Raw genomic sequence first — 24815 nt, 5'->3', positions numbered from 1 at the left:
TGTCGAACACGACTTTTACAGAACAAGAACTACAAATATTAGGCAAAGGGCCAAATCAGAATTGGCATAGTATCAATAGCAGACAAGAGTTAATAATGAGTAATAGATGGTATTAGTGATCATCAAGCTGTTTTTGTCGTAGTTAAAAGTACATGTGATAGAAAGGAAGGTCTTAAAAGTAGGACCATCAGGCAGTACCATATGGCTGATAAAGCAGGCATGAGGCAGTTTCTAAAAAGTAACTATGATCGGTGGAAAACGGTAAATAAAAATGTAAACAGACTCTGGGATGGGTTTAAAGCAATTGTTGAGGAATGCGAAAACAGGTTTGTACCTTTAAGGGTGGTAAAGAATGGTAAAGACCCACCTTATTATAATAGAGAAATAAAGAGACTAAGAAGGAGGTGCAGACTGGAAAGAAACAGAGTTAGAAATGGCTGTGGAAGTAAGGAGAAATTGAAGGAACTTACTAGGAAACTGAATCTAGGAAAGAAGTCAGCTAACAATAACATGATGGCAAGCTAAATTGGCCGTCATAAAAATTTTAGTGAAAAATGGAAGAGTATGTACAGGTACTTTAAGGCAGAAACAGGTTCCAAGAAGGACATTCCAGGAATCATTAATGAACAAGCGGAGTGTGTAAGTGAAGATCTTCAAAAGGCAGAAGTATTCAGTCAGCAGTATGTAAAGATTGTTGGTTACAAGGATAATGTCCAGATAGGGGAGGAGACTAAGGCTAAAGAAGTATTAAAATTTACATATGATAACAATGACATCTACAATAAGATATCTATAATCATAAAGAATGGGTACTGTCCACCTAATCAATACTTTATTATATCTTGTTACTAAGCAGTACCGGTTTCGACCTTCACAGAGGTCATCTTCAGCTGATCATAAGATCTAAAGTTAACTTAAAATAATTTTAAAAACATTACTAAATCTAATGAAGAATGTCACATGATGTGAGTGATAAGATTAAAATATACAATATATAAAATATACAATGATATGATGTATCTTCTGGTTTAAAAACAAGCGTCAAAATTCTATGACATGTATGTGTTACGTAAATTTCTAGTGTACTGTTTGTGAGTACACAAACAGTACCGGTACACTAGAAATTTACGTAACACATACATGTCATAGAATTTTGACGCTTGTTTTTAAACCAGAAGATACATCATATCATTGTATATTTTATATATTGTATATTTTAATCTTATCACTCACATCATGTGACATCCTTCATTAGATTTAGTAATGTTTTTAAAATTATTTTAAGTTAACTTTAGATCTTATGACCAGCTGAAGATGACCTCTGTGAAGGTCGAAACCGGTACTGCTTAGTAACAAGATATAATAAAGTATTGATTAGGTGGACAGTACTCATTCTTTGTGATTATAGATACTAAGTATCAATACAGACATGAAACTGATAGATTACAATACAATAAGATACAAAAGTTGAAAACTAGAAAAGCGACTGGAATTGATAAGGTTTCTGGGGATATACTAAAGACAATGGGTTGGGATATAGTACCATATCTGAAGTACTTACCTGATTATTGTTTGGTCGGAGGAGCTATACCAGATGAATGGAGAGTTGCTATTGTAGCCCCTGTGTATAAAGGAAAGGGTGATAGACATAAAGTTGAAAATTACAGGCCAGTAAGTTTGACATGCATTGTATGTAAGCTTTGGGAAGGCATTCTTTCTGATTATATTAGACATGTTTGTGAAATTAATAACTGGTTCGATAGAAGGCAGTTCAATTTTAGGAAAGGTTATTCCACTGAAGCTCAACTTGTAGGATTCCAGCAAGATATAGCAGATATCTTGGATTCAGGAGGTCAAATGGACTGTATCGCTATTGACCTGTCTAAAGCATTTGATAGGGTAGAACATGGGAGACTACTGGCAAAAATGAGTGCAATTGGACTAGACAAAAGAGTGACTGAATGGGTTGCTATATTTCTAGAAAATAGATCTCGGAGAATTAGAGTAGGTGAAGCTTTATCTGACCCTGTAATAATTAAGAGGGGAATTCCTCAAGGCAGTATTATCGGACCTTTATGTTTTCTTATATATAAATGATATGAGTAAAGGAGTGGAATCGGAGGTAAGGCTTTTTGCGGATGATGTTATTCTCTATAGAGTGATAAATAAATTACAAGATTGTGAGCAACTGCACGTGACCTCGAAAATGTTGTGAGATGGACAGCAGGCAATGGTATGTTGATAAACGGGGTTAAAAGTCAGGTTGTGAGTTTCACAAATAGAAAAAGTCCTCTCAGTTTTAATTACTGCGTTGATGGGGTGAAAGTTCTTTTTGGGGATCATTGTAAGTATCTATGTGTTAATATAAGGAAAGATCTTCATTGGGGTAATCACATAAATGGGATTGTAAATAAAGGGTACCGATCTCTGCACATGGTTATGAGGGTGTTTAGGGGTTGTAGTAATGATGTAAAGGAGAAGGCATATAAGTCTCTGGTAAGACCCCAACTAGAGTATGGTTCCAGTGTATGGGACCCTCACAAGGATTACCTGATTCAATAACTGGAAAAAATCCCAAAGAAAAGCAGCTCGATTTGTTGTGGGTGATTTCCGATAAAAGAGTAGCGTTACAAAAATGTTGCAAAGTTTGGGTTGGGAAGAATTGAGAGAAAGAAGGAGAGCTGCTCGACTAAGTGGTATGTAATACCAATATAATGGTCCGTTATTGGACATAGGTTCCCTATGGGAATCAACATCTACATCATTAAGTGGTATGTTCCGAGCTGTCAGCAGAGAGATGGTGTGGAATGACATTAGTAGACGAATAAGTTTGTGTGGTGTTTATAAAAGTAGGAGAGATCACAATATGAAGATAAAGTGGGAATTCAAGAGGACAAACTGGGGCAAATATTCATTTATAGGAAGGGGAGTTAGGGATTGGAATAACTTACCAAGGGAGATGTTCAACAAATTTCCAAGTTCTTTGAAATCATTTAGGAAAAGGCTAGGAAAACAACAGATAGGGAATGTGCCACCTGGGCGACTGCCCTAAATGCAGATCAGTATTGATTGATTGATTGATTGATTGATTTACAAACTTCAGCAGAAACATAAACGGCCATACAAACCCTCCCTGTTGACATCCAAAATGATATACGGTACAAAGCAAAGAAAACATTTCCCTTCGTAATTAAAGGATTACTGACTAATTCCGCCAATACAAAGATTGAGAAGGATCTTTAGCGCCAAATTTGATAAAGTGACGTAGTTACAACGAAAGCCAATAAAGGCGGAACAGTGGTGATATTAAATGAAACCAAATACATTGAAACTTTTTTCAATACCAACAAGTTTGAGGTAATTGAGAAAGACCCTACCCTAAAAATTCAAAAGAATTTGAAAGGGATACTGAAGCAAAGCACCTTCCTTTTAAATGACCAAGAAATTCAAAATCTCATAAATATGAACCCAGGACTTCCTAAACCAAGAGCTATGCCTAAATTGCATAAAAAGGACGCACATATTAGACTTGTAATTAATTTTCGGAAAAGTCCCACATACAAAACCTCTCAATTTATTCGTAAGTTTTTGACTCAAAACTATTTTTTTATACCAAAACCTCAATAAAAATCTCCAAGGAATTTTGTAAGGCTGTTCAAGACTACAAATTAACTTCCTCTCACGTAACAAGTTCTTTCGACATTAAAGATATGTATACAAACATTCCTATAAGACACTATTAAGATTATAAAAATTAATTTATTAGATCACAAACGCATCAGTAAACCCGAAATAGAAAACTTCATAACTATCTTGGAATTTGTATTGAACCATAATTTCTTTTCTTTTAATAATAAAATATATCAGCAGGACAGATTACCAATGGGAGTGCCGGCTTCCGTAATTTTAGCTAACATATACCTCGATCACTTGGAACACGCTCAGATAGTAGGCCACATTAAAGGACTAGATCTCTGGCTGTGCTTTATTGACAATACTTATGCCATAATAAATAAAGAACTTAATGATAGTCAAAGTATTTTAAATACCTTAAATAGTTTAGATCCAAACATTAAATTTACAGCAGAAGAGGAAGGTACGCTCAATTTTCTAGATAGTCAAACAATTCGGAAAGACAACCATTTCCAGTTTAAAATGCACAGAAAACCCACTTTTACACCGACCACAATTAAAAGCAATTCTTTATATCCGATTTCACAAAAGAAATCCGCTTACTATAATTCCTCAACAGGCCCTTTGAAATTCCGCTAACAGAAACAGACAGAAAGAAGGAACTATCTTACATTCGCCAGCAAGCCCTACATAACGGTTTCAGTTTGAAATTCATCGACAAAATCATTACTAAATGCAAATATCAACAACAAATTAAACTAAAGCAACAATCGGAGAAGGCAAAGAGGTACATCAAATTCACCTTTAATAACCCGAGGATTTATGAAGTCACGAATTTGTTCAGGAAACACAACACCAAAGTAGCTTTCGTAACCAACAACAATACGAAACATAGATTCTTTAATCATGACAGAGTCAATAAACTTAAGGATGACAAATTCCAGGAATCTGGCATTTATAGGCTGACATGTACTCAGTGCAAAAAAACATACGTGGGACAATCAGGTAGGAGCTTTATAATTAGATATCATGAACACATCAATGCAGAGAAGTACAGAAGATTCTCTGCCAAGGGAGCTCATATGAAAGAGGCAAGCCACGAATTCACTAATATCAGACAGGACCTTCAATAAAGGTAGTCTAATGAACAGCCTAGAAAACATCCACATTACTCTTGATAAATTAGAGAATAAGGAACAGAATCTAAACAAAATGAACGAGCAAAAAAACATCTTATACGAGAGTATCAGCAAATACATGGAATGGGGAAACAGAAAACAAACAAGAAGAACAAGTGAAATAATCAAACATGACGTCACGGAAGCACAGCTAGTACTCCCTCCGCCCCTCACGAGACGTATTAGATGACAACACAACTCTACTTCCCCTTTCTACGGAGGATCGCACGAACAATCAGACCGTGTCACATCTCTACTACACTAGGTCGTGCACAAAGACAGTTCCCCAAGGCGGTGCGGGATAAACATCTGTCCAGATAAGGTGAGTTAAGACAACACAATTTTCAATACATTCCTTTTCCCGTGATCTATTTAAATTCGGAGATCTTCTATTATATGCCATATTTTAATATATTACGATCTCCTGCTGGTTGCAGATTGTGAGGCAAGCTGCGCTAATTAGAGGACCGCCGTTTTATATAACAGGGAAGCTACCAAAGGACCTTTGCAATTCAAACAATCAACACATCCTTTTACCACAATCTAAAGAGCAAAATTCGCAAGGCAAACAGGCAACACGGCCTTTTACCATAACATAATGAGTTACATTTAAGGAAGATAATCATCACAAAATACAGACAACAAATACCCGAAGACTGGAATGTACTGTACATAGAATTTTTATTCAAGACCAAGTGTTTTTTAAAAAGTGCCTCACCATAGACGCTTGAAGATAATTTTTCAAATATGTTTATTAGTAAATAAGTTCTTTTTAACATCATGTAGACGCAAATTTTAATTTAGGTATTCTTCTCACAAATGCCTGAAGACTGTTACAAACATTGACTTTTTTATTCATGGCACCTAGTGTTATTACGAAAAGTATATCACAACAGACATTTTTAAATATTTTAAATATGTACATTAGTTAATAAGTTTTTTAAACACAATTGTAGATGCGAATTGTAATTTAAGTATCATCCACACATATATACCTTACCCCTAACCTCCCCCAACTCCACCCCCTTCCTCCCTTCTTTTAGAGCACCTAGAGCAATAGTTTTTAGGATCCCATGGGACATAGTTTTAAGGTTTAATGGGCTTACTGTCCAAATGTTTTCATCTAAACTATCTTTATACAGCTGAAGATGACCACTAAGTGTTCGAAACATGTTCTGTGTATGCTAATGTATTTTTAATTTTGCCCAAGGCAAAAAAAAAAAAAAAAAATAAAATAAAAAAAAAAAAATAATAATAATAATAATAATAATAATAATAATAATAATAAAGTAATCGGGTATTGAGGATAAAACCATTCAAGATAAAATGAAATTTAGAAGCTTAGTAAACAAACATAAATTTGCAGAGAAACAACAAGAAAAAATACAGGCTGGACAGAAACACGCAGAAAGGAACACAGTGAAAAAATGAAGAGATATTGGGAAGAAAAGAAGAAGAAACATTGTGCAAAATAAGTTCAAATGCGCTCCACAGTTGGGCACAACGAATCAAAAAAAAAAGTTTCGGTTAGGTGGTTTTTAAATTAATTTGTTGATTACATTTCAACACACAATAAAAGAGGAAATGCAGGAGTTGGTTAGGAGTCAGGATCAGATTTTCAGTATGCGCCAGGTAATTGAAAAATGCTACGAGAGGAATAGGCAGTTGTGTTTATGTTTCGTAGATCTAGAGAAAGCATACGACAGGGTACCAGGGGAAAAGATGTTCGCCATACTGGGGGACTATGGAATTAAACGTTGATTATTAAAATCAATCAAAGGCATTTATGTTGACAATTGGGCTTCAGTGAAAATTGATGGTAGAATGAGTTCTTGGTTCAGGGTACTTACAGGGGTTAGGCAAGGCTGTAATCTTACACCTTTGCTGTTCGTAGTTTACATGGATCATCTGTTGAAAGGTATAAAATGGCAGGGAGGGATTCAGTTAGGTGGAAATGTAGTAAGCAGTTTGGCCTATGCCAACGACTTGGTCTTAATAGCAGATTGTGCCGAAAGCCTGCAGTGTAATAACTGGGAACTTGAAAACAGGTGCAATTAGTATGGTATGAAAATTAGCCTCTCGAAGACTAAATTGATGTCAGTAAGTAAGAAATTCAACAGAAATGAATGTCAGATTGGTGATACAAAGTTAGAACAGGTCGATAATTTCAAGTATTTAGGTTGTGTGTTCTCCCAGAGTGGTAATATAGTAAGTGAGATAGAATCAAGGTGTCGTAAAGCTAATGCAGTGAGCTCGCAGTTGCGATCAACAGTATTCTGTAAGAAGGAAGTCAGCTCCGAGACGAAACTATCTTTACATCAGTCTGTTTTCAGACCAACTTTGCTTTACAGGAGCGAAAGCTGGGTGGACTCAGGATATCTTATTCATAAGTTAGAAGTAACAGACATGAAAGTAGCAAGAACGATTGTTGGTACAAACAGGTGGGAACAATGGCAGGAGGGTACTCAGAATGAGGAGATAAAGACTAATTTAAGAATGAACTTGATGGATGAAGCTGTACGCAAAAACCGGCTTCGGTGGTGGGGTCATGTGAGGCGAATGGAGGAGGATAGGTTACCTAGGCTCTGCTATGGCGGGTAAGAGAAGTAGAGGTAGACCAAACTCGATGGTTAGACTCGGTTTCTAACGATTTAAAGATATGAGGTATAGAACTAAATGAGGCCACAACACTAGTTGCAAATCGAGGATTGTGGCGACGTTTAGTAAATTCACAGAGGCTTGCAGACTGAACGCTGAAAGGCATAACAGTCTATAATGATAATGTATGTACGTATGTATTACTTGGTTCAAACACCACAAACAACAGCTGTATACGTGGACGAGATCTGGAGACACTGGAAGGTATCAAATAGACTTCATTTTATTATACAGACTTCATTATGATTAGGCAGAGATTCAGAAACCACGTGTTGGATTACAAAACTTTCCCAGGAGCAGATGTGGACTCTGACTACAACTTGTTGGTCCTTAAATGCCACCTGAAGTTGAAGAAATTGAAGAAAGGAAAGAATGCAAGAAGATGGGATCTAGACAAGTTGAAAGAAAAGAGTGTGGGGGATTGTTTCAAGGAACATGTTGCACAAGGACAAGTGAAAAGTATGAAGGAAACACTATAGAAGAAGAGTGGAGAGTCATGAAAAATGAAGTCAGTAGGGCTGCTGAAGAAATGTTAGGAAGGAAGAAAAGATCAACTAAGAATCAGTGGATAACTCAGGAGATACTAGACCTGATTGATGAACGACAAAAATACAAGAATGCTAGAAATGAAGAGGGCAGAAAAGAACACAGGTGATTAAAGAATGAAGTGGATAGAAAGTGCAAGGTAGGTAAGGAAGACTGGCTGAAGGAGAAGTGCAAGGATGTCGAAGGTTGTATGGGCCTAGGAGAGGTAGATGCTGCATACAGGAAAATCAAGGAAACCTTTGGAGAAAGGAAATCTAGGTGTATGAATATTAAGAGTTCAGATGGAAAGCCACTTCTAGGGAAAGACAAAGCAGAAAGATGGCAGGAACATGTCCAACAGTTGCATCAAGGTAAAGATATAGATTATTTGGTTCTGGAACAAGAAGCTGTCAATGCTGATGAAATGGGAGATCCAATTTTGAGGTCGGAGCTTGAAAGAGCTGTGAGAGACCTAAATAGGAATAAGGCAGCTGGAATTGATGACATTCTCTCTGAATTACTGACTGCCTTAGGAGAAACCAGCATGGCAAGGTTATTTCATTTAGTGTGCAAGATGTATGAGACAGGAAAAGTCCCATCCGATTTTCAGTAGAATTTTGTTATACCTATTCCCAAGAAAGCCGGTGCTGACAGGTGTGAAAACTACCGCACCATTAGTTTAGTATTTCATGCCTGCAAAATTTTAACACGTATTATTTACAGAAGAATGGAAAGACAAGTTGAAACTGAGTTGGGAGAAGATCAATTTGGCTTCAGAAGAAATCCTGACTTTACGTCTGTACTTAGAGGATCGAATTAAGGACAAGCCCACGTACATGGCATTGTTAGATCTAGAAAAGGCATTCGATTATGCTGATTGGACCAAGCTATTCAAGATTCTGAAGGTGATATGGATCAGACACCGAGAATGAAGAATTGTCTAAAATCTGTATAAAAATCAGTCTGCACTGATAAGAATCGAGGGCATTGAAAAAGGAGTAGCAATCCAGAAAGGAGTGAGGCAAGGCTGCAGTTTGTCCCCCTCCTTTTCAATGTTTACATTGACCAGATAGTAAAGGAAATCAAAGAGGAATTTGTAAAGGGAATCACAATCCAAGGAGAGGAAATGAAAATCTAGAGATTTGCCAATGATATTGTTATTTCATCTGAGACTGCAGAAAATCTCGAGAAGCTGCATTCTTCTGGTGTGATGCAGCTCTCCATGCTGCCCTATTCTGTGCTAACCTTTTCATTTCTATGTAACTATTGCATCCTACATCTGCTCTAATCTGCTTGTCATATTCATACCTTGGTCTACCCCTACCGCTCTTACCACCTACACTTCCTTCAAAAACCAACTGAACAAGTCCTTTCATCTGGAGTGTGGCATTGTATGGAAGTGAAACATGGACGATAACTAGCTCAGAAAGAAAGAAAATAGAAGCTTTTGAAATGTGGTGTTACAGAAGAATATTGAAGGTTAATTGGATAGATCAAATCACGAATGAAGAGATACTGAATGGAATTGGCGAGAGGAGATCGATTTGGCTAAATTTGACGAGAAGAAGAGATAGAATGATAGGACATATCTTAAGACACCCAGGACTTGTTCAGTTGGTTTTTGAAGGAAGTGTAGGTGGTAAGAACGGTAGGGGTAGACCAAGGTATGAATATGACAAGCAGATTAGAGCAGATGTAGGATGCTGTAGTTATGTAGAAATTAAAAGGTTAGCTCAGGATAGGGCGGTATGGAGAGCTGCATGAAACCAGTCTATGGACTGATGACTCAAACAACAACAACTTGTTTAGGTTTTAATCCAAATAAACTAATATATTTTCATCAGTAATTACCAGTCTGCTGCAAGTCGTTATTATTTTAAATAATCATTATTAACAGTCACTTTACAAATAAAATATGCTCTCTTAATTACAAAGGACATGGACAACAAAACATACAAGAAACCATATATACATAGTGATATTTATACATAAAACATATTTACTCAGAACTCGCATTAATAATACTAGGTAGGAACAAATAAATTAACAACAGCAAAATGCCATGACAGTACGTAAGGAATAGAATTCCACATTAAGACACCTTTCCTTATAGGTAATTAAATCCAAGTTCTAAATTTACTATCCAAAATTACTTTACTTCAGTCCTTGAATTCTAAACTCATCATTATTAAATGCATTTAAGTGAAGAACGTTTGAGGAGCACCGAACAAAGAAACTTCTAACTCTTCACCAGTATCAGGGATATGAGGGTCTGAGGAATGATCATGACAAAGTTTAAACCTAGGAAAGAATAAAAGGAAACTACCAAAGTAGCATGTCTATTTTGTCTCCTCTTCTCATGCATCTTCTTCCTCCTCTTGAGAGCTGATATCGAGATCCCCTCCTTCCTCCTCTTCTTCATCGTCATCATCCACCTGAAGGCATAAGTGAGATTAACATTTTACCTAGAAGATGCAAACAAGTAATGAAAAGGAACAAAAAGTAAAAAAAAAAAATCAAGTCAAATACAGAAAGATAAGAACAAGAATAGGAACACAATCACACGTGAGCATTGAAAGCACAATCTCTATATCAACATTTTCTTTTTATGCTGCATCGATGGCGACACAACAGGGCTGTCGAACCTATGATCCCAGAATGCTAGCTGCACGATTTCTCTAAACATCTATATGGCCCATACAAATCATTTGGTGACACATCTTCAAAGCTACTCTTCCTTGTACGGTGGCGTGTCGATAATATTTCCACCACAAGTGATATTGGGCAAGTCATGCTTATGCTTAGCCATGTTTGTGTAATGTGTAGGAAGATGCACCGACGAATTTCATTGGCTGAGACAAGAAAAGAGTTGCATGAAACATACTTCTATCTCAATTTTTGAACCAATATTGAAACTTTAAACGATGTCTAGCTAAACACCGGCTGAACATTGTTTATGCAATGGAAGATCGTGATCGACTTAGACGTTGTTTAAGGTTTATAACGTGTTCTGGAGATGATATGTTTGACTGTCAAGCATTGATTGAAATTTGTGTCAAAACGTACTAAGATGTGTGATATTCTTTGGTTGGCTTTAAAACCCATTTCATTTTCTTGTAATTCTGTCTACTGGACTCTTGGTAGCACATGTGACTGACGTGGAGCGCTAAATGACAGTGGAGTTTGATATCTCCACAAAGACGCACACGAAATGCTGTCAGTTGGTACACTTACTTATTTAACCTGAACTTCACAGAAATACACACATAACCTAATCAACTGCTGTCACTAGCAAAATACATGTATCACCAAAGCTGTCATTTTAACAATTGCCTACCACAGCACATGGAGGTTACTACAACCTTAAAACACAGTTAAAACAGTTGACTGCTGTCTGCTACAGCATGCCGATTGAACACACGACGAGGTCACAAATATATTCCTGTTAAACCATAACTCTACTAAACAATAACTCGTCTCTACCGTCAAGATGACCTGTATGACTGTCAGTCCTGCCCTGTTCGTTGCACACTTCAAGACTTGATTCAAGCCACTGAAGAGGGAATTTCTGTTGCCCATTTCTGGGCAGACATTGTGTGAAACATGTTTTGTGACATAAAATGTATTCTGTTTTATTTGTATATAATACCTTATTTATATTTTTAAGTTTCTCAACACTCTGACACGAAATAATAATAATAACCGTCAAGATTGCTTCCTTATATAGGTGGTTGGCCAGCTTCTAGACAGATATGTTACAACAAATACCTTCTCGAAAATTCTCGAGTGCCTGACAACATGGTTATAATGTACAAAATATTCTACCATCATCTCGTCTGATCTAGTGCCATTCAGGATGTTACAGTGTGTTCCACAATTCTGTAGTGGATTACACATCATATACAGGTAATAATAAATTATATAATCTTAATTTACAGGTATTTACATTAACTGAACTCATACATGACATAACCTCACAAACAACGCGATCGTATCATATGTACAGTACATATGGTGTAATAATAATAATAATAATAATAATAATAATAATAATAATAATAATAATAATAATAATAATAATTGGAGCTCAATACTTGCATTATTTACCCATGGTTGAGGGAATATTGTTTAAGTTATATCAGTTTATCACACTTGCGTCAATTTCCCCCCCTATAACTTGAAACAAATTCTACAGTTATCACACTCATCAACTTGGTCCTCACTGTTTAACTACACCCAGACTACCTCCTGTTGACGCTGCCGAAGTCCACAGTTCGCAGAAGGCGGTTCGATCGAGGGCCACCACATTCCCATGGTGGGTCCGCTGGGTCCAGTCGACGGTGTCTTCATTCCTGGCGATGATGATCCACAGGTCCTCGCGTGGCATTCGAAGCTCCGCTGGCTTTCCCCTCGTTCGTACCTTTGTGTTCTCTCAGGGCCCATGAACCTTCGTACTCCACTGGTGTGATGCATGGGACAGGCTCACATGTCTCGGGCTTGGCTCTGTTGAGTCTCCTCTTTTTCCGGGGTGCTGATCTCAATGTTCTTACTGATACATGGCTTTGTGCCGGGACGAGTGTCCTGGTCAGGTGGCAACCTCGTTTGTTGGTTGTCAGTTCGGACCCCATTGGTTCTCCGTCTCCTATACTGGCTGCGTCATTGCCATCGCTGCCTCCATCTCCTGGGACGTCTGAACCTCCCCATAGTTCTACTCCACGCTGAACATCCTCCCTGGACAGTTCATGGTGCCGTGGAGCTTACTTGGTGTCATACTGGTAGGGCCCAGTGTCGAATACCCGCAGCGTTGAGTCCTCTCCGGCAACTGGACTCGGTAGGTGGACACTGCTGCACCCGCTGAATTCTTCCACGGCTTCCTCACAGGTTGAACATGGCTGCAGGCTGCGTCCTACTTCCATCTCCTGCCCATGAAGTCCAGCGATCGGGTATTCGGCTCCCTCTTCTGAAGTCAATCCGGTCTTGAACTGGGCCTCGATTTTCCCCTCGAGTTTTCCAACCTGGGCCTCAATGTTCCCCTTGAGTTTTCCAAACCGGGCTTCGATGTTCCCCTGGAGTTTTCCAAACCGGGCTTCGATGTTCCCCTGGAGTTTTCCAACCTGGGCCTCAATGTTCCCCTGGAGTTTTCCAACCTGGGCCTCAATGTTCCCCTCAAGTTTTCCAAACCGGGCTTCGATGTTCCCCTCGAGTTTTCCAACCTGAGCCTCGGTGTTCCCCTCGAGTTTTCCAAACTGGGCCTCAATGTTCCCCTCGAGTTTTCCAAACTGGGCCTCAATGTTCCCCTCGAGTTTTCCAAACTGGGCCTCGATTTTCCCCTCGAGTTTTCCAAACTGGGCCTCAATGTTCCCCTCGAGTTTTCCAAACTGGGCTTCGATGTTCCCCTCAAGTTTTCCAAACTGGGCCTCAATGTTCCCCTCAAGTTTTCCAAACTGGGCTTCGATGTTCCCCTCGAGTTTTCCAAACTGGGCCTCAATGTTCCCCTCAAGTTTTCCAAACTGGGCTTCGATGTTCCCCTCGAGTTTTCCAAACTGGGCCTCAATGTTCCCCTCAAGTTTTCCAAACTGGGCTTCGATGTTCCCCTCGAGTTTTCCAAACTGGGCCTCAATGTTCCCCTCAAGTTTTCCAAACTGGGCTTCGATGTTCCCCCCGAGTTTTCCAAACTGGGCCTCAATGTTCCCCTCAAGTTTTCCAAACTGGGCTTCGATGTTCCCCTCGAGTTTTCCAACCTGGGCCTCTATGTTCCCCTCAAGTTTTCCAAACTGGGCCTCGGTGTTCCCCTCGAGTTTTCCAACCTGGGCCTCAATGTTCCCCTCGAGTTTTCCAAACTGGGCCTCAATGTTCCCCTCGAGTTTTCCAAACTGGGCCTCTATGTTCCCCTCGAGTTTTCCAAACTGGGCCTCAATGTTCCCCTCGAGTTTTCCAAACTGGGCCTTGGTGTTCCCCTCGAGTTTTCCAAACTGGGCCTCAATGTTCCCCTCGAGTTTTCCAAACTGGGCTTCGATGTTCCCCTCGAGTTTTCCAAACTGGGCCTCAATGTTCCCCTCGAGTTTTCCAAACTGGGCCTCAATGTTCCCCTCAAGTTTTCCAAACTGGGCCTCGGTGTTCCCCTCGAGTTTTCCAAACTGGGCCTCAATGTTCCCCTCGAGTTTTCCAAACTGGGCCTCGGTGTTTCCCTCGAGTTTTCCAAACTGGGCCTCAATGTTCCCCTCGAGTTTTCCAAACTGGGCTTCGATGTTCCCCTCGAGTTTTCCAAACTGGGCCTCAATGTTCCCCTCAAGTTTTCCAAACTGGGCCTCTATGTTCCCCTCGAGTTTTCCAAACTGGGCCTCAATGTTCCCCTCGAGTTTTCCAAACTGGGCCTCAATGTTCCCCTCGAGTTTTCCAAACTGGGCTTCGATGTTCCCCTCGAGTTTTCCAAACCGGGCCTCAATGTTCCCCTCGAGTTTTCCAAACTGGGCCTCAATGTTCCCCTCAAGTTTTCCAAACTGGGCCTCGATGTTCCCCTCGAGTTTTCCAAACTGGGCTTCGATGTTCCCCTCAAGTTTTCCAAACTGGGCCTCAATGTTCCCCTCGAGTTTTCCAAACTGGGCCTCAATGTTCCCCTCGAGTTTTCCAAACTGGGCCTCAATGTTCCCCTTGAGTGTTCCAAACTGGGCTTCGATGTTCCCCTCGAGTTTTCCAAACTGGGCCTCAATGTTCCCCTCGAGTTTTCCAAACTGGGCCTCAATGTTCCCCTCGAGTTTTCCAAACTGGGCCTCAATGTTCCCCTCAAGTTTTCCAAACTGGGCCTCGATGTTCCCCTCGAGTTTTCCAAACTGGGCTTCGATGTTCCCCTCAAGTTTTCCAAACTGGGCCTCAATGTTCCCCTCGAGTTTTCCAAACTGGGCCTCAATGTTCCCCTCGAGTTTTCCAAACTGGGCCTCAATGTTCCCCTTGAGTGTTCCAAACTGGGCTTCGATGTTCCCCTCGAGTTTTCCAAACTGGGCCTCAATGTTCCCCTCGAGTTTTCCAAACTGGGCCTCAATGTTCCCCTCGAGTTTTCCAAACTGGGCCTCAATGTTCCCTTTGAGTTTTCCAAACTGGGCCTCGGTGTTCCCCTCGAGTTTTCCAAACTGGGCCTCAATGTTCCCCTCGAGTTTTCCAAACTGGGCCTCGGTGTTCCCCTCGAGTTTTCCAAACTGGGCCTCAATGTTCCCCTCAAGTTTTCCAAACTGGGCCTCGGTGTTCCCCTCGAGTTTTCCAAACTGGGCTTCGATGTTCCCCTTGAGTTTTCCAAACTGGACTTTGATGTTCCCCTCGAGTTTTCCAAACTGGGCCTCAATGTTCCCCTTGAGTTTTACAAACTGGGCCTCAATGTTCCCCTCGAGTTTTCCAAACTGGGCTTTGATGTTCCCCTTGAGTTTTCCAAACTGGGCTTTGATGTTCCCCTGGAGTTTTCCAAACTGGGCTTTGATGTTCCCCTCGAGTTTTCCAACTGGGCCTCAATGTTCCCCTCAAGTTTTCCAAACTGGGCCTCAATGTTCCCCTCGAGTTTTCCAAACTGGGCCTCAATGTTCCCCTCGAGTTTTCCAAACTGGGCTTTGATGTTCCCCTGGAGTTTTCCAAACTGGGCTTTGATGTTCCCCTCGAGTTTTCCAACTGGACCTCTATGTTTCTCTTCAAGTTTTCCAATCAAGGAAATTAACTGTTCAAACATCACCATGGTCCTCTGGTCGTTCTTATTTTCAAGTCCAATAGATTCTAAGAGTCCTGTCACGAACAGTCGCCAATGATGTATCCACAATGATGCACAAAAAATGCTGTTAACTTGTGTATACAGATTTATTTACAATTAAATGCATATAACCTTTAATCACTGTAGCACAAACAAAACACATCACTCCGAGAACATCAACAAGCCGCCAATTTAACAATTACCTATCACAGCACCTGGAGGTTCTAACCTAAAAAGACAGCAAAAACAGCTGAGTACCAACTGCCTATATTGAATCATATCTGCCTAATAATAATAATAATAATAATAATAATAATAATAATAATAATTCGAGCTCGATATTTGCATTATTTACCCATGGTGAGAGAATGTTGTTTTCAAGTTATATCAGTTTATCACACTTGCATCAAGTTCCTCCGCTGACCGGACTCTGGCGCTATCTAGCCTTGGCCGTGTTACTTCTTGTGCCGTCACTTGTCGAATTCATTTTGTTGACGACAATGGAGTGAGATGTAGATGTTGATTCCCATAGGCAACCTAAAATATTTGTCCTGAATGAGTAAGTTTATAATACCAATATAATGGTCCGTTATTGGACATTATAAATTTTCCAGCTAACTCATTCTTGGTTGCCTGCGTTTCGCCCTCGTGTGCTAAGTTAGGCTCGTCAGTTGGGACTTAGCACACCACCCAAAACGCAAGGCTAGTGCATACCGTGGAGGCCACTGCATAGGCTATTTGAAGCCACCAGCAGTGCCAATGCACTATGAGAGCTATGTCTCATTTCCAAAAAATAGATGCCTGCCTGGCCATCAAATGATGTAGATGTTGATTCCCATAGGGAACCTAAAATATTTGTCCTGAATGAGTAAATTTATAATACCAATATAATGGTCCATTATTGGACATTATAAATTTTCCAGCTAACTCATTCTTGGTTGCCTGCTAAGTCTCAACTGACGAGCCTAACTTAGCACACGAGGGCAAAACGCAGGCAACCAAGAATGAGTTAGCTGGAAAATTTATAATGTCCAATAACGGACCATTATATTGGTATTATAATGGAGTGAGAGTCGCTTGTTTTTGTCTGGATCATCGGGAAGAAGCATCAACCTTTGCTGCTGCTTCAAGTTTAATTGAATTTTAAGTAAAAGGAAGAGATATGGTAACGAAGTACGCCATCCAGCGATAGGCCAAATTAATTCGTGAATTATTTTTCTTAGTTTAATGTGGATAATCTGTTCAGTCTTCCTTGGTCCCCGAGCTAAATTGAAGTGATGCCTACATACTGAAGATTTGGACAATAATTGGTTTGTTTGTACTGTGTACCTCTAAATTACATTTGGTGAAATTTATATGACTTCCGTGATTAAGAAATTGTTTTAAGCGGAAATAAGATGTGTGTTCAAAACAACGTAAATCTTGTGAATTTATTAGGAGTAATTTTTTGGGGCTTTCCTTATAATTGCTAGACGAGTAATCATTGGTTTGAAAGCTCTTTCTAAATTGATTAAATAATATATATGGGATGAGGTTGTAATTGCAGATATGTGGCTAACTTGCCTCATTATATGACAGCCGTGTTCCTTTTCCTTGATCGCGTGATCTAGTTGTTATAGCTACGGTTGTAAACAGTTTAATGGGGGGAGGGGGTGTCCTCTGTTGTGTAATGACATTTTGACATTCGACCATTGCGTCTACGTTGAACTGTTACATGGTTGTGAATTCTCGTTTTTGACTTGTGTTGCCTGAATCTGTGTGTATGTTTTAAAAATGTATTCATTTCGGGAGTATAACTTACCTGTTTGTCCCTTTATACTGGTTTGGCATTATATACTGTAGCAGGAAAAACTGGTTTCAAAGAGCATGAGGGGTGCCTAGTCCTGTGAAAAGTTACCCTATTATATCGCTGAATTGTATTTATTGGAAAATATATTCCAATTGCAACAACAAAATATCGAAAAAATTATGTTGATCGTGTAAAGACTCAAATGAATAATGTTCTTTTCAACCAGGGTGTTTTCTACATAAATTAAACAAAGTAAATTTTGTAATTCCTTCTCGTGAACTTCTCAAACTATTTTTATTCAAATATAAAACACTTGAAATTAAATTTGATCTTCTGGTAGAAAGTTTGAAGTATTGTCCTATTTACATAATTTATTATACACTTCATATGAATACTGCTAATTAAAAGTTTATTGTACGCCTTCCTATAAATAAAACTCTGAATTGAAATTCTAAAGTTCCAACAAGTGAGAGCATACGATATTACGAGAGCGCATTGTGTTCCAAAAGCCTGTCTGTATTTTTAAGTATTGTAGAATGTTAATTTTTAAACTTTGCAATCTGCTAATAACTGTTCGTCAAAATATTAGGTAAGTGAGCTTGTGAATTGAATTAAAGTTCTTTGTCAGCAATGACATTGTCTATAAGAGTTCTGGTGAAAGCAGAATTATATTTCTGAATGAGAACAGACTTATATAACCTGAATTATGTCTTCTTCATTTCGGGAGTATAACTTACCTGTTTGTCCCTTTATACTGGTTTGGCATTATATACTGTAACAGGAAAATTTATAATGTCCAATAACGGACCATTTATATTGGTATTATAAATTTACTCATTCAGGACAGATATTTCAGATTCCCTATGGGAATCAACATCTATATCATTCTTGTTAAGCTCGAACTGTTGATTACTGCTCTGTAAGCAGCAATCTGGAACTCAGCTAAGAGCAAGCACCACGATGTTCCATAGTACCACGTCCCAGGAACCGTCCCTCGTAGTAACAACTCCACGTTCCGCGTCGATCTGCGTCGTCTTGAGTCAGGATTTCTCATGTTAATAAAAGAGAAGAAAGTCCATCTGAATAGGTCACTGATAGAGTGTCCTATATTGAAATGAGCACAATTTGATTTGTGGTGTTAGAACTGATTGTAATAATCACCATTCACTAGATGAGAAATGTGTCGAAGCACTGTTTCTTTTCGTAAGCTGCGATAATTGGAAAATGAAAAAACACATTTCTATGCATAGTTCATCTTTACACTCACATATTGTAAGAAATAACTCTCATTCAGAAGCACAGTTTATCATGACTCACTTTCACAGTAAAGAAATAAATAGCTCTCTCTGTATATATTGTAATGTTCCTTCTCACTATCATAGTTCCTCATGTATTTGTGTACGAATCCTATAATTCACAATGCCACTGAATTATGAAGTATGCGTAATGTATTACAGAGTATTTACAGTTCATTCAACAGTCTATTCACACGTATTGGTTTCAGATTGGTACAGTCTGTTACAAAAATTAGTAAACAGTCTTTATGTACAAGTTAAAGTGGTTTTAGACTTTGATAATATTCAAAATAGTTAATGTGTTGCAAACCTACACTCGCGATGTTCCAGGCTGAAACAGTTCATGATCATTAAAATTTGAAGGAGTTGTGCTAGCTTCAAGTTTGTTAAAGTTATTCACACGGAAATCGAGGTATTTTATAAGTTCCAATATTCACAATTGGAATTAAGGAAGGTTCAACCTTTCCAATACAAAACGTGTTGTATAAGATGTTCACAACATATTATTTATTATATTATTAGAACTGGTTTCGACGCTTATTGCGTCATCATCAGCTACAAAAATCACAAATGGGCAAAGTACATATCATAAAAATTGCATAAATGACTCTTGCAATGATGGACTGCTTTTCCCCTTAAAGGCTAGAAGAAAATGAGTAAAATATGATGATGAGATGTGACACATTAAAGCGTAGTAGTTTGATGGGTGAGTATTGTGCATAAAATTGGTCTGATGCTTTGAAAATAAAAGTCTGAATGTGATAATAAAACGATGCAGTAAAATTGTCCACTCTTCTGTTGTTGTTCAATTAAGACACCAAGTCCAGGTCCGATGTTAAATGAGGTTGGCAAGACCAACAAAAAGATTTTGTCAAGGCCGGGACACCTGATGTTAAGTGATTGAATAAGGTTGATCTTCAAATTAGTCTCAACTCAACAAGGGTGGTGAATCTTAAAAGAAAGGAAAGAAAAACTAAGTTAGTGAAATGGAAATCTAAATGGAGTCGCGGCCAAGGATGATAGGATATGAGACTCACCTTGTTCAGCATGCTGTGTGTGTAGTGTGAGAAGAGTTGTGGACAAGTGAGATGGGTGTGACTGAGTAACGAAGGTAGAGTGAGAGGGGTGATTGGTTGCTCAAAGGCCGGAGTTTACCTATATATACAGAGAGAGGCAGTGTTCATATAATTGGGTATTCTGAATTCTGTCGGTCTTGGTCTATCTGTCTGTGAACAGCCTATCTGGTTGACGTCGCCTGGTTTCCGGGATGGCACACCTTTGGGTAAGCACTCTTGAATTCAGTTCCTGCTAAAATGTCCGTAATGTTCCGATTTGCTTTTCATATAGGAGTCTGCCCTAGCCTAACCTAGATTCGCCAAGTTAATTATTTAGGACGCCCTAGCTTTTCAGCTGGGCTTGCCTGTTTGTTTTCGAGGCTTCCCCTTTTCTTATTTCACAAAATATGTAGATTGTAAGTTAATATATTTACCTTGGGCTTTGCCTCTGGTAGTTCTATATCACTTGAGGTACGCTAGATTTTGGAGAACCTGTTTCACTTCACTGTAAATTGCATTGTACAACTGCATTGGTAACTAGATGTATAGTTGATTTGAAATTTGAATTTACACTGCTACGAAGGTATTACCAAAGAGCCTCTAAGTTATGTATATCACTGAACTTATAGCTCGTAACTTGGAATTGTATTTGGAATGTATTTGTAAAATTCTTTTGTAAATAATATTTTTCAAATCTAAGGATCACGGCGATTTATTTTGGAATCCGCAATCTAAGCCATGTCCATGCCTTTGGTAGGTTCCCAGCCTTTTCCACCTTCCCGGTTTGTTGTCCATAGTTGGCCGTTCTGTTATTTACGTACATGTTGTTGTTGGATATTCCGCGTAATGCCAGCTAATGTTTTTCTGAGTGTGTAGTGTTCTCTGATGTTGTGTAGTTGCTCTTACCTTCCCCGTTTACTGTGTTTGTGCCTTGTTTTGTGTAACCACTGTTGTAGAGGTTACACTAATAAAACGAACAAAAACAAAAAAACAATGTAATATGTTATTCCTTCAAATACTAGTCGGTGATTTCTTTAAGACCAGCGCTGTATTCCGATTACTTGTTGAAATAAATGTCAGGGGAAGTGCAACCCTTCATTAGTCGTCTTTTCTTCTAATTATTCAGTTTAATAAACCTACGGTAACATGTATTCTAACCGTGTATGGTTGTTCAATGTACTGATGCTTCGTAATGGACCAATAAATGCTGTCGGTTTTGAATCACTCTCAATTCCCAAGTGGACAGTGCGGTGCAATTTAGTTTCAGCAGGGACGATCCTACGGCATCGGGTAGCACGCTCGCCAGTGTCGGTTGCATGAGACCAGCAAGACTCCTATGGAGAAACAATTCCAAATGTCCCTGTTAGATTGCACCATTCTGCGGAGACGACTCGCAAGGGCAATTTCTGCTCCACGCCGTACCGGACCCCCGCAATACTGCCAACCATTTCCTCTTAAAACAAAAATTACCACCACCAATGAACAAAAGGAGGGCAAGTTTTCAATTCAAGTGAGGTAAGAGTAACCATTTCCTGGGTCTTAATATATTTCAGTTTTAATAGCAGAAGATCAAATACATCGATATGATCGGGTGTAGCTTGGGTGCGCCATATTTACATCTTTAAGAAAGAACAATACTTCATTTATGGTTTCCTGGCAGTAAGTATACCATCATTTAATAGTGTTTTTAGACACAAACATGGCAGCCATTTTGTTTTAATGAAGAAAGGCATTCGATATCACATTTACAATCTTACCTAAAGTGTCAGCCATATTAATGGAAACCACGAAGAAGACAGGCACATTGTATGTTCTTCACGGCGTTGCCTAGGCACAGAGGTTACAAAATTTATCCCCGGAAAGTTGGAAACTGGTTGGCGAGAGGAATGGCATCTGGCTTTAAAACTAAATAGCCAAAACCATACAAAAATAACAAGTTCTACAAGATTTGACTGCTAGGGCGTGCCCCTTGTGAGAAATGAGCGAAGGATACTAGGTCATGGGTGGGGACCCTGAAAGTTGGATCTATGACAGGGAAGGGTAGAGAGGTTAATTCTGTGTGATCAAGAAACTAGGTGGAAGGGTAATAAAGCAAGAGTGCTTGGCTGTGGTTTTAAGTTGCTGTACAGCGGAGCAAACAGGGCAGGTTGGAATTATTGGAATTATGGCGTTGGAATTATCCTTTCAAATGACTTTGCAACCTGTCTGGTCAGTGTAGACGAAGAAGTGATAGAATAATGAGTGTGATGCTGTGCCTTGGGGAAGAGTTCACAATTATAACTGCTTATGCTCCACAAGTTGGTTGTGAAGAGGAAGGAAAGGATGATTTTTGGAGAGACCTGGAAGAAGAACTTTCCAGCATACCAGCAAATGAAAAAGTATTCTTGGGTGGAGATCTGAATGGTCGTGGGAACCAGCACGGAAGGAGAAGCATTGAGAAGAGTGCATGGAGGTTGAGGATTTGATACAAGAAATGAAGAGTGTGAGAGAGTGATAAATTTTGCCTTGGCTTCAGATCTGGCAATTTGTAACACCTTCTTCCAGAAAAGCGAGAGGCATCTATAGACAAATGTGGAGGACGGGAATGCCGAATAGATTTCCTCTTGTGTAGAAGAATGCATCTGGAGGAGGTAAGGGACTGCAAAGTCATACTAGGGGAAGACGTGGCTCCATAACACAGAGTGCTAGTGCTTGACTATGAATGCACAGGGATGAAGAAAAGAGCAGTAAGGAAAATGACTCCAAGAATCAAATGGTGGAGGTTAAATGATCCAATTTTGGGAAGTGAGTTCAAGGAAAAGGTGATCCAAGAAACACAGTTAGTGAAAGGTGTTCAGAAACGGTGGACAGTAAACGCGGAAGCTATCAGGAAAGTTGTTATGGAAGTTCTGAGAAAGGCGCTCCACTTGGTAAAGAAACATGGGGGTGGAACGATGAGATCAAGATGAAAAAACAAGCCAAGAAAAACTGGGAAGAATCTGGAATGGCCGAAGATAGCAAAGCAAATCACACTGCGAAGGAAGAGGAAATGCAATGGCATGGAACAAAGAGGGCGAGACATCAAGCAAGTGAAGAACGAACAAGGAATGGAACCTAATTAAGAAGAGATGGGAGGAATATTTTAAAAAGCTGCTTAATGAGGAGAATGAACAGCTTGAGTTTGAAGATGGTATTCCAAATTATAATGTAAGAACTGACATATGCAGGATAAAGGTTGTAACATCTATGAAGAAAATGAAAAGTGGAAACGCAACAGGCCCCGATGAAATTCCTGTAGAGGCCTGGAAATGCCTGGGAAAAGACGGAATATAGAGCTTTCCAACCTTAAAATGTAGTACAGCAGTAATGGTATAATTCCGTCTCTTTCCTTCTCCCATGTTCTGCGGGTAGCACTGTCCTACTCTAATGCAGCGGGTTTGCCAAATATCCGTAAATCAGAATGTTATCGGTTAAAATGGATGAATATCGTGTTATGTACAGAATTTCAAGGCGCGTTTGATGCCGTTAAAAAAAAGTAAAACAAATAATTTAGTGTGAAAGTGGTAATTTATTTATTTACAGAGTTTACGCCCACATTGGAGCACTTAAATCAGACTACAACAAATTTGTCTTCCTTTTCTTCTCCCAAAAAGTCTTGAGTCTGGTTGACCTGGCTGCCCTCTCCGCATCCGTTATAACGTATTGTTTCCTCTGTACAGTGGTCAGAGGAAGCCTGATGCATTTATTCTTCAAAATACTTTTCTCGCCTCTGTTTTCTATGGTTTCCATGGTAATATTCAACTCCTCCAAATCACTTTGGACTTCTTTAAACCAATTGTTTTTTGATTTACTATTTCAAAAGTAATTAAATAATTGTTTTAAAACTCTGTTATCACTTAGTCGAAATATATGACAAAAAAAAAAAAGGCAATTCCTCTTTTTCTCATCGTGTCTGTGATAGACTCACTTTCCCAATAGATAACCTCATTCGGCAACAATCTAAACTGTCCATCCACCTGATGTTTCTTGTTTATGATCGTCCTGAGTATCCTTTGATCAACTCGTTGTAAGCGTTCTGTTGTTGATCTAGTATTGAGTTTAAATAATGTTTCACAAGCATAAGTTGCTTCTGGTTTAATAACAGAGTTATAATGCCTAAATTTAGCATTAATCAAAAGACATTTCTTTTTGTATGTAGGCCAAGTTATCCATTGTGCCTGCTTCAGTTTTTATATTCTGCACTCTATTGATGGTTTTTCATTGCAATTCCAAGTGAGATTTTCACCCAAATATTTAAATGTACTTACAATTTCAATTCGTTTATTATTATTTAATAATAGCTCTGAATTTAGAGTTTTGAAAGTAGGCATTATTTTTGTTTTATCATACGAAATTTGCAATCCAACTTTTTTCGCTACATTTGCAAGTTCTTCCAATTGAACTTTAGCCTCTTTGAAACCATTTGCCAGTATCGCAAGATCATCCGCGAATGCCAAGCAATTTAGTTTGATGAAAATGGTAATATAATGGAAAGTTACGCCAAATGCAAAATCATCATTGCATGGAACTTATCATGCCATAACTCCTATTTTATATTCATTATTTTCCTAATTTTTTCACTGCTGGTAAAGAAACACTTCAGCTCGATGAAGATAAGTTTATTTTTAAATTAAATAATTACAGAATGCAGTTTATGCATGTTCAGGGATATTTATGTGCAGGCACGAAAAAGTCAGTCGTTGGCCAGCGTCTTTCCTATTGAATTTGCATGGGGGGTCAAAGCGTGGCAAATGGACTTCAGATATGGAAGTTATTTTTAAAACAATCCCAAAGTTCTTATCTTGCTTAGTTCTTAATTTGTGACAGGAAGAATATCTCCTTGAATTTTGGTTTCGCGCATGACTCGGCTGGCTGGCTGAAGTACCGGTAGTGATTTCCCAAACATGCACTTTTAACATTTCTAGACAGTCGTAT

At 39.0% G+C, this 24815-nt stretch overlaps 1 protein-coding gene across 8 annotated transcripts in view; it reads right to left on the bottom strand.

Annotated features, from left to right (window-relative positions):
* Window positions 1–24815, bottom strand: part of p115 (General vesicular transport factor p115) — a 637868-nt gene that overhangs the window by 215457 nt on the left and 397596 nt on the right. For 3 of the 8 annotated variants that reach the window (XM_067138596.2, XM_067138597.2, XM_067138598.2), the window contains exon 17: window positions 10321–10429. In XM_067138596.2, the coding sequence (XP_066994697.2) occupies window positions 10352–10429 (78 nt within the window). In that variant the 3' untranslated portion in view covers window positions 10321–10351. Of the gene's footprint in view, window positions 1–1561; window positions 1622–9841; window positions 10430–24815 lie in introns of those variants that run through there. The other 5 variants (XM_067138595.2, XM_067138599.2, XM_067138600.2 and 2 more) reach the window with 2 other exon arrangements.

This window comes from Anabrus simplex, chromosome 1, assembly GCF_040414725.1.
Source record: "Anabrus simplex isolate iqAnaSimp1 chromosome 1, ASM4041472v1, whole genome shotgun sequence".
Lineage (NCBI taxonomy): Eukaryota > Metazoa > Arthropoda > Insecta > Orthoptera > Tettigoniidae > Anabrus > Anabrus simplex.
This window is presented reverse-complemented; position numbering and strand designations above follow the sequence as displayed.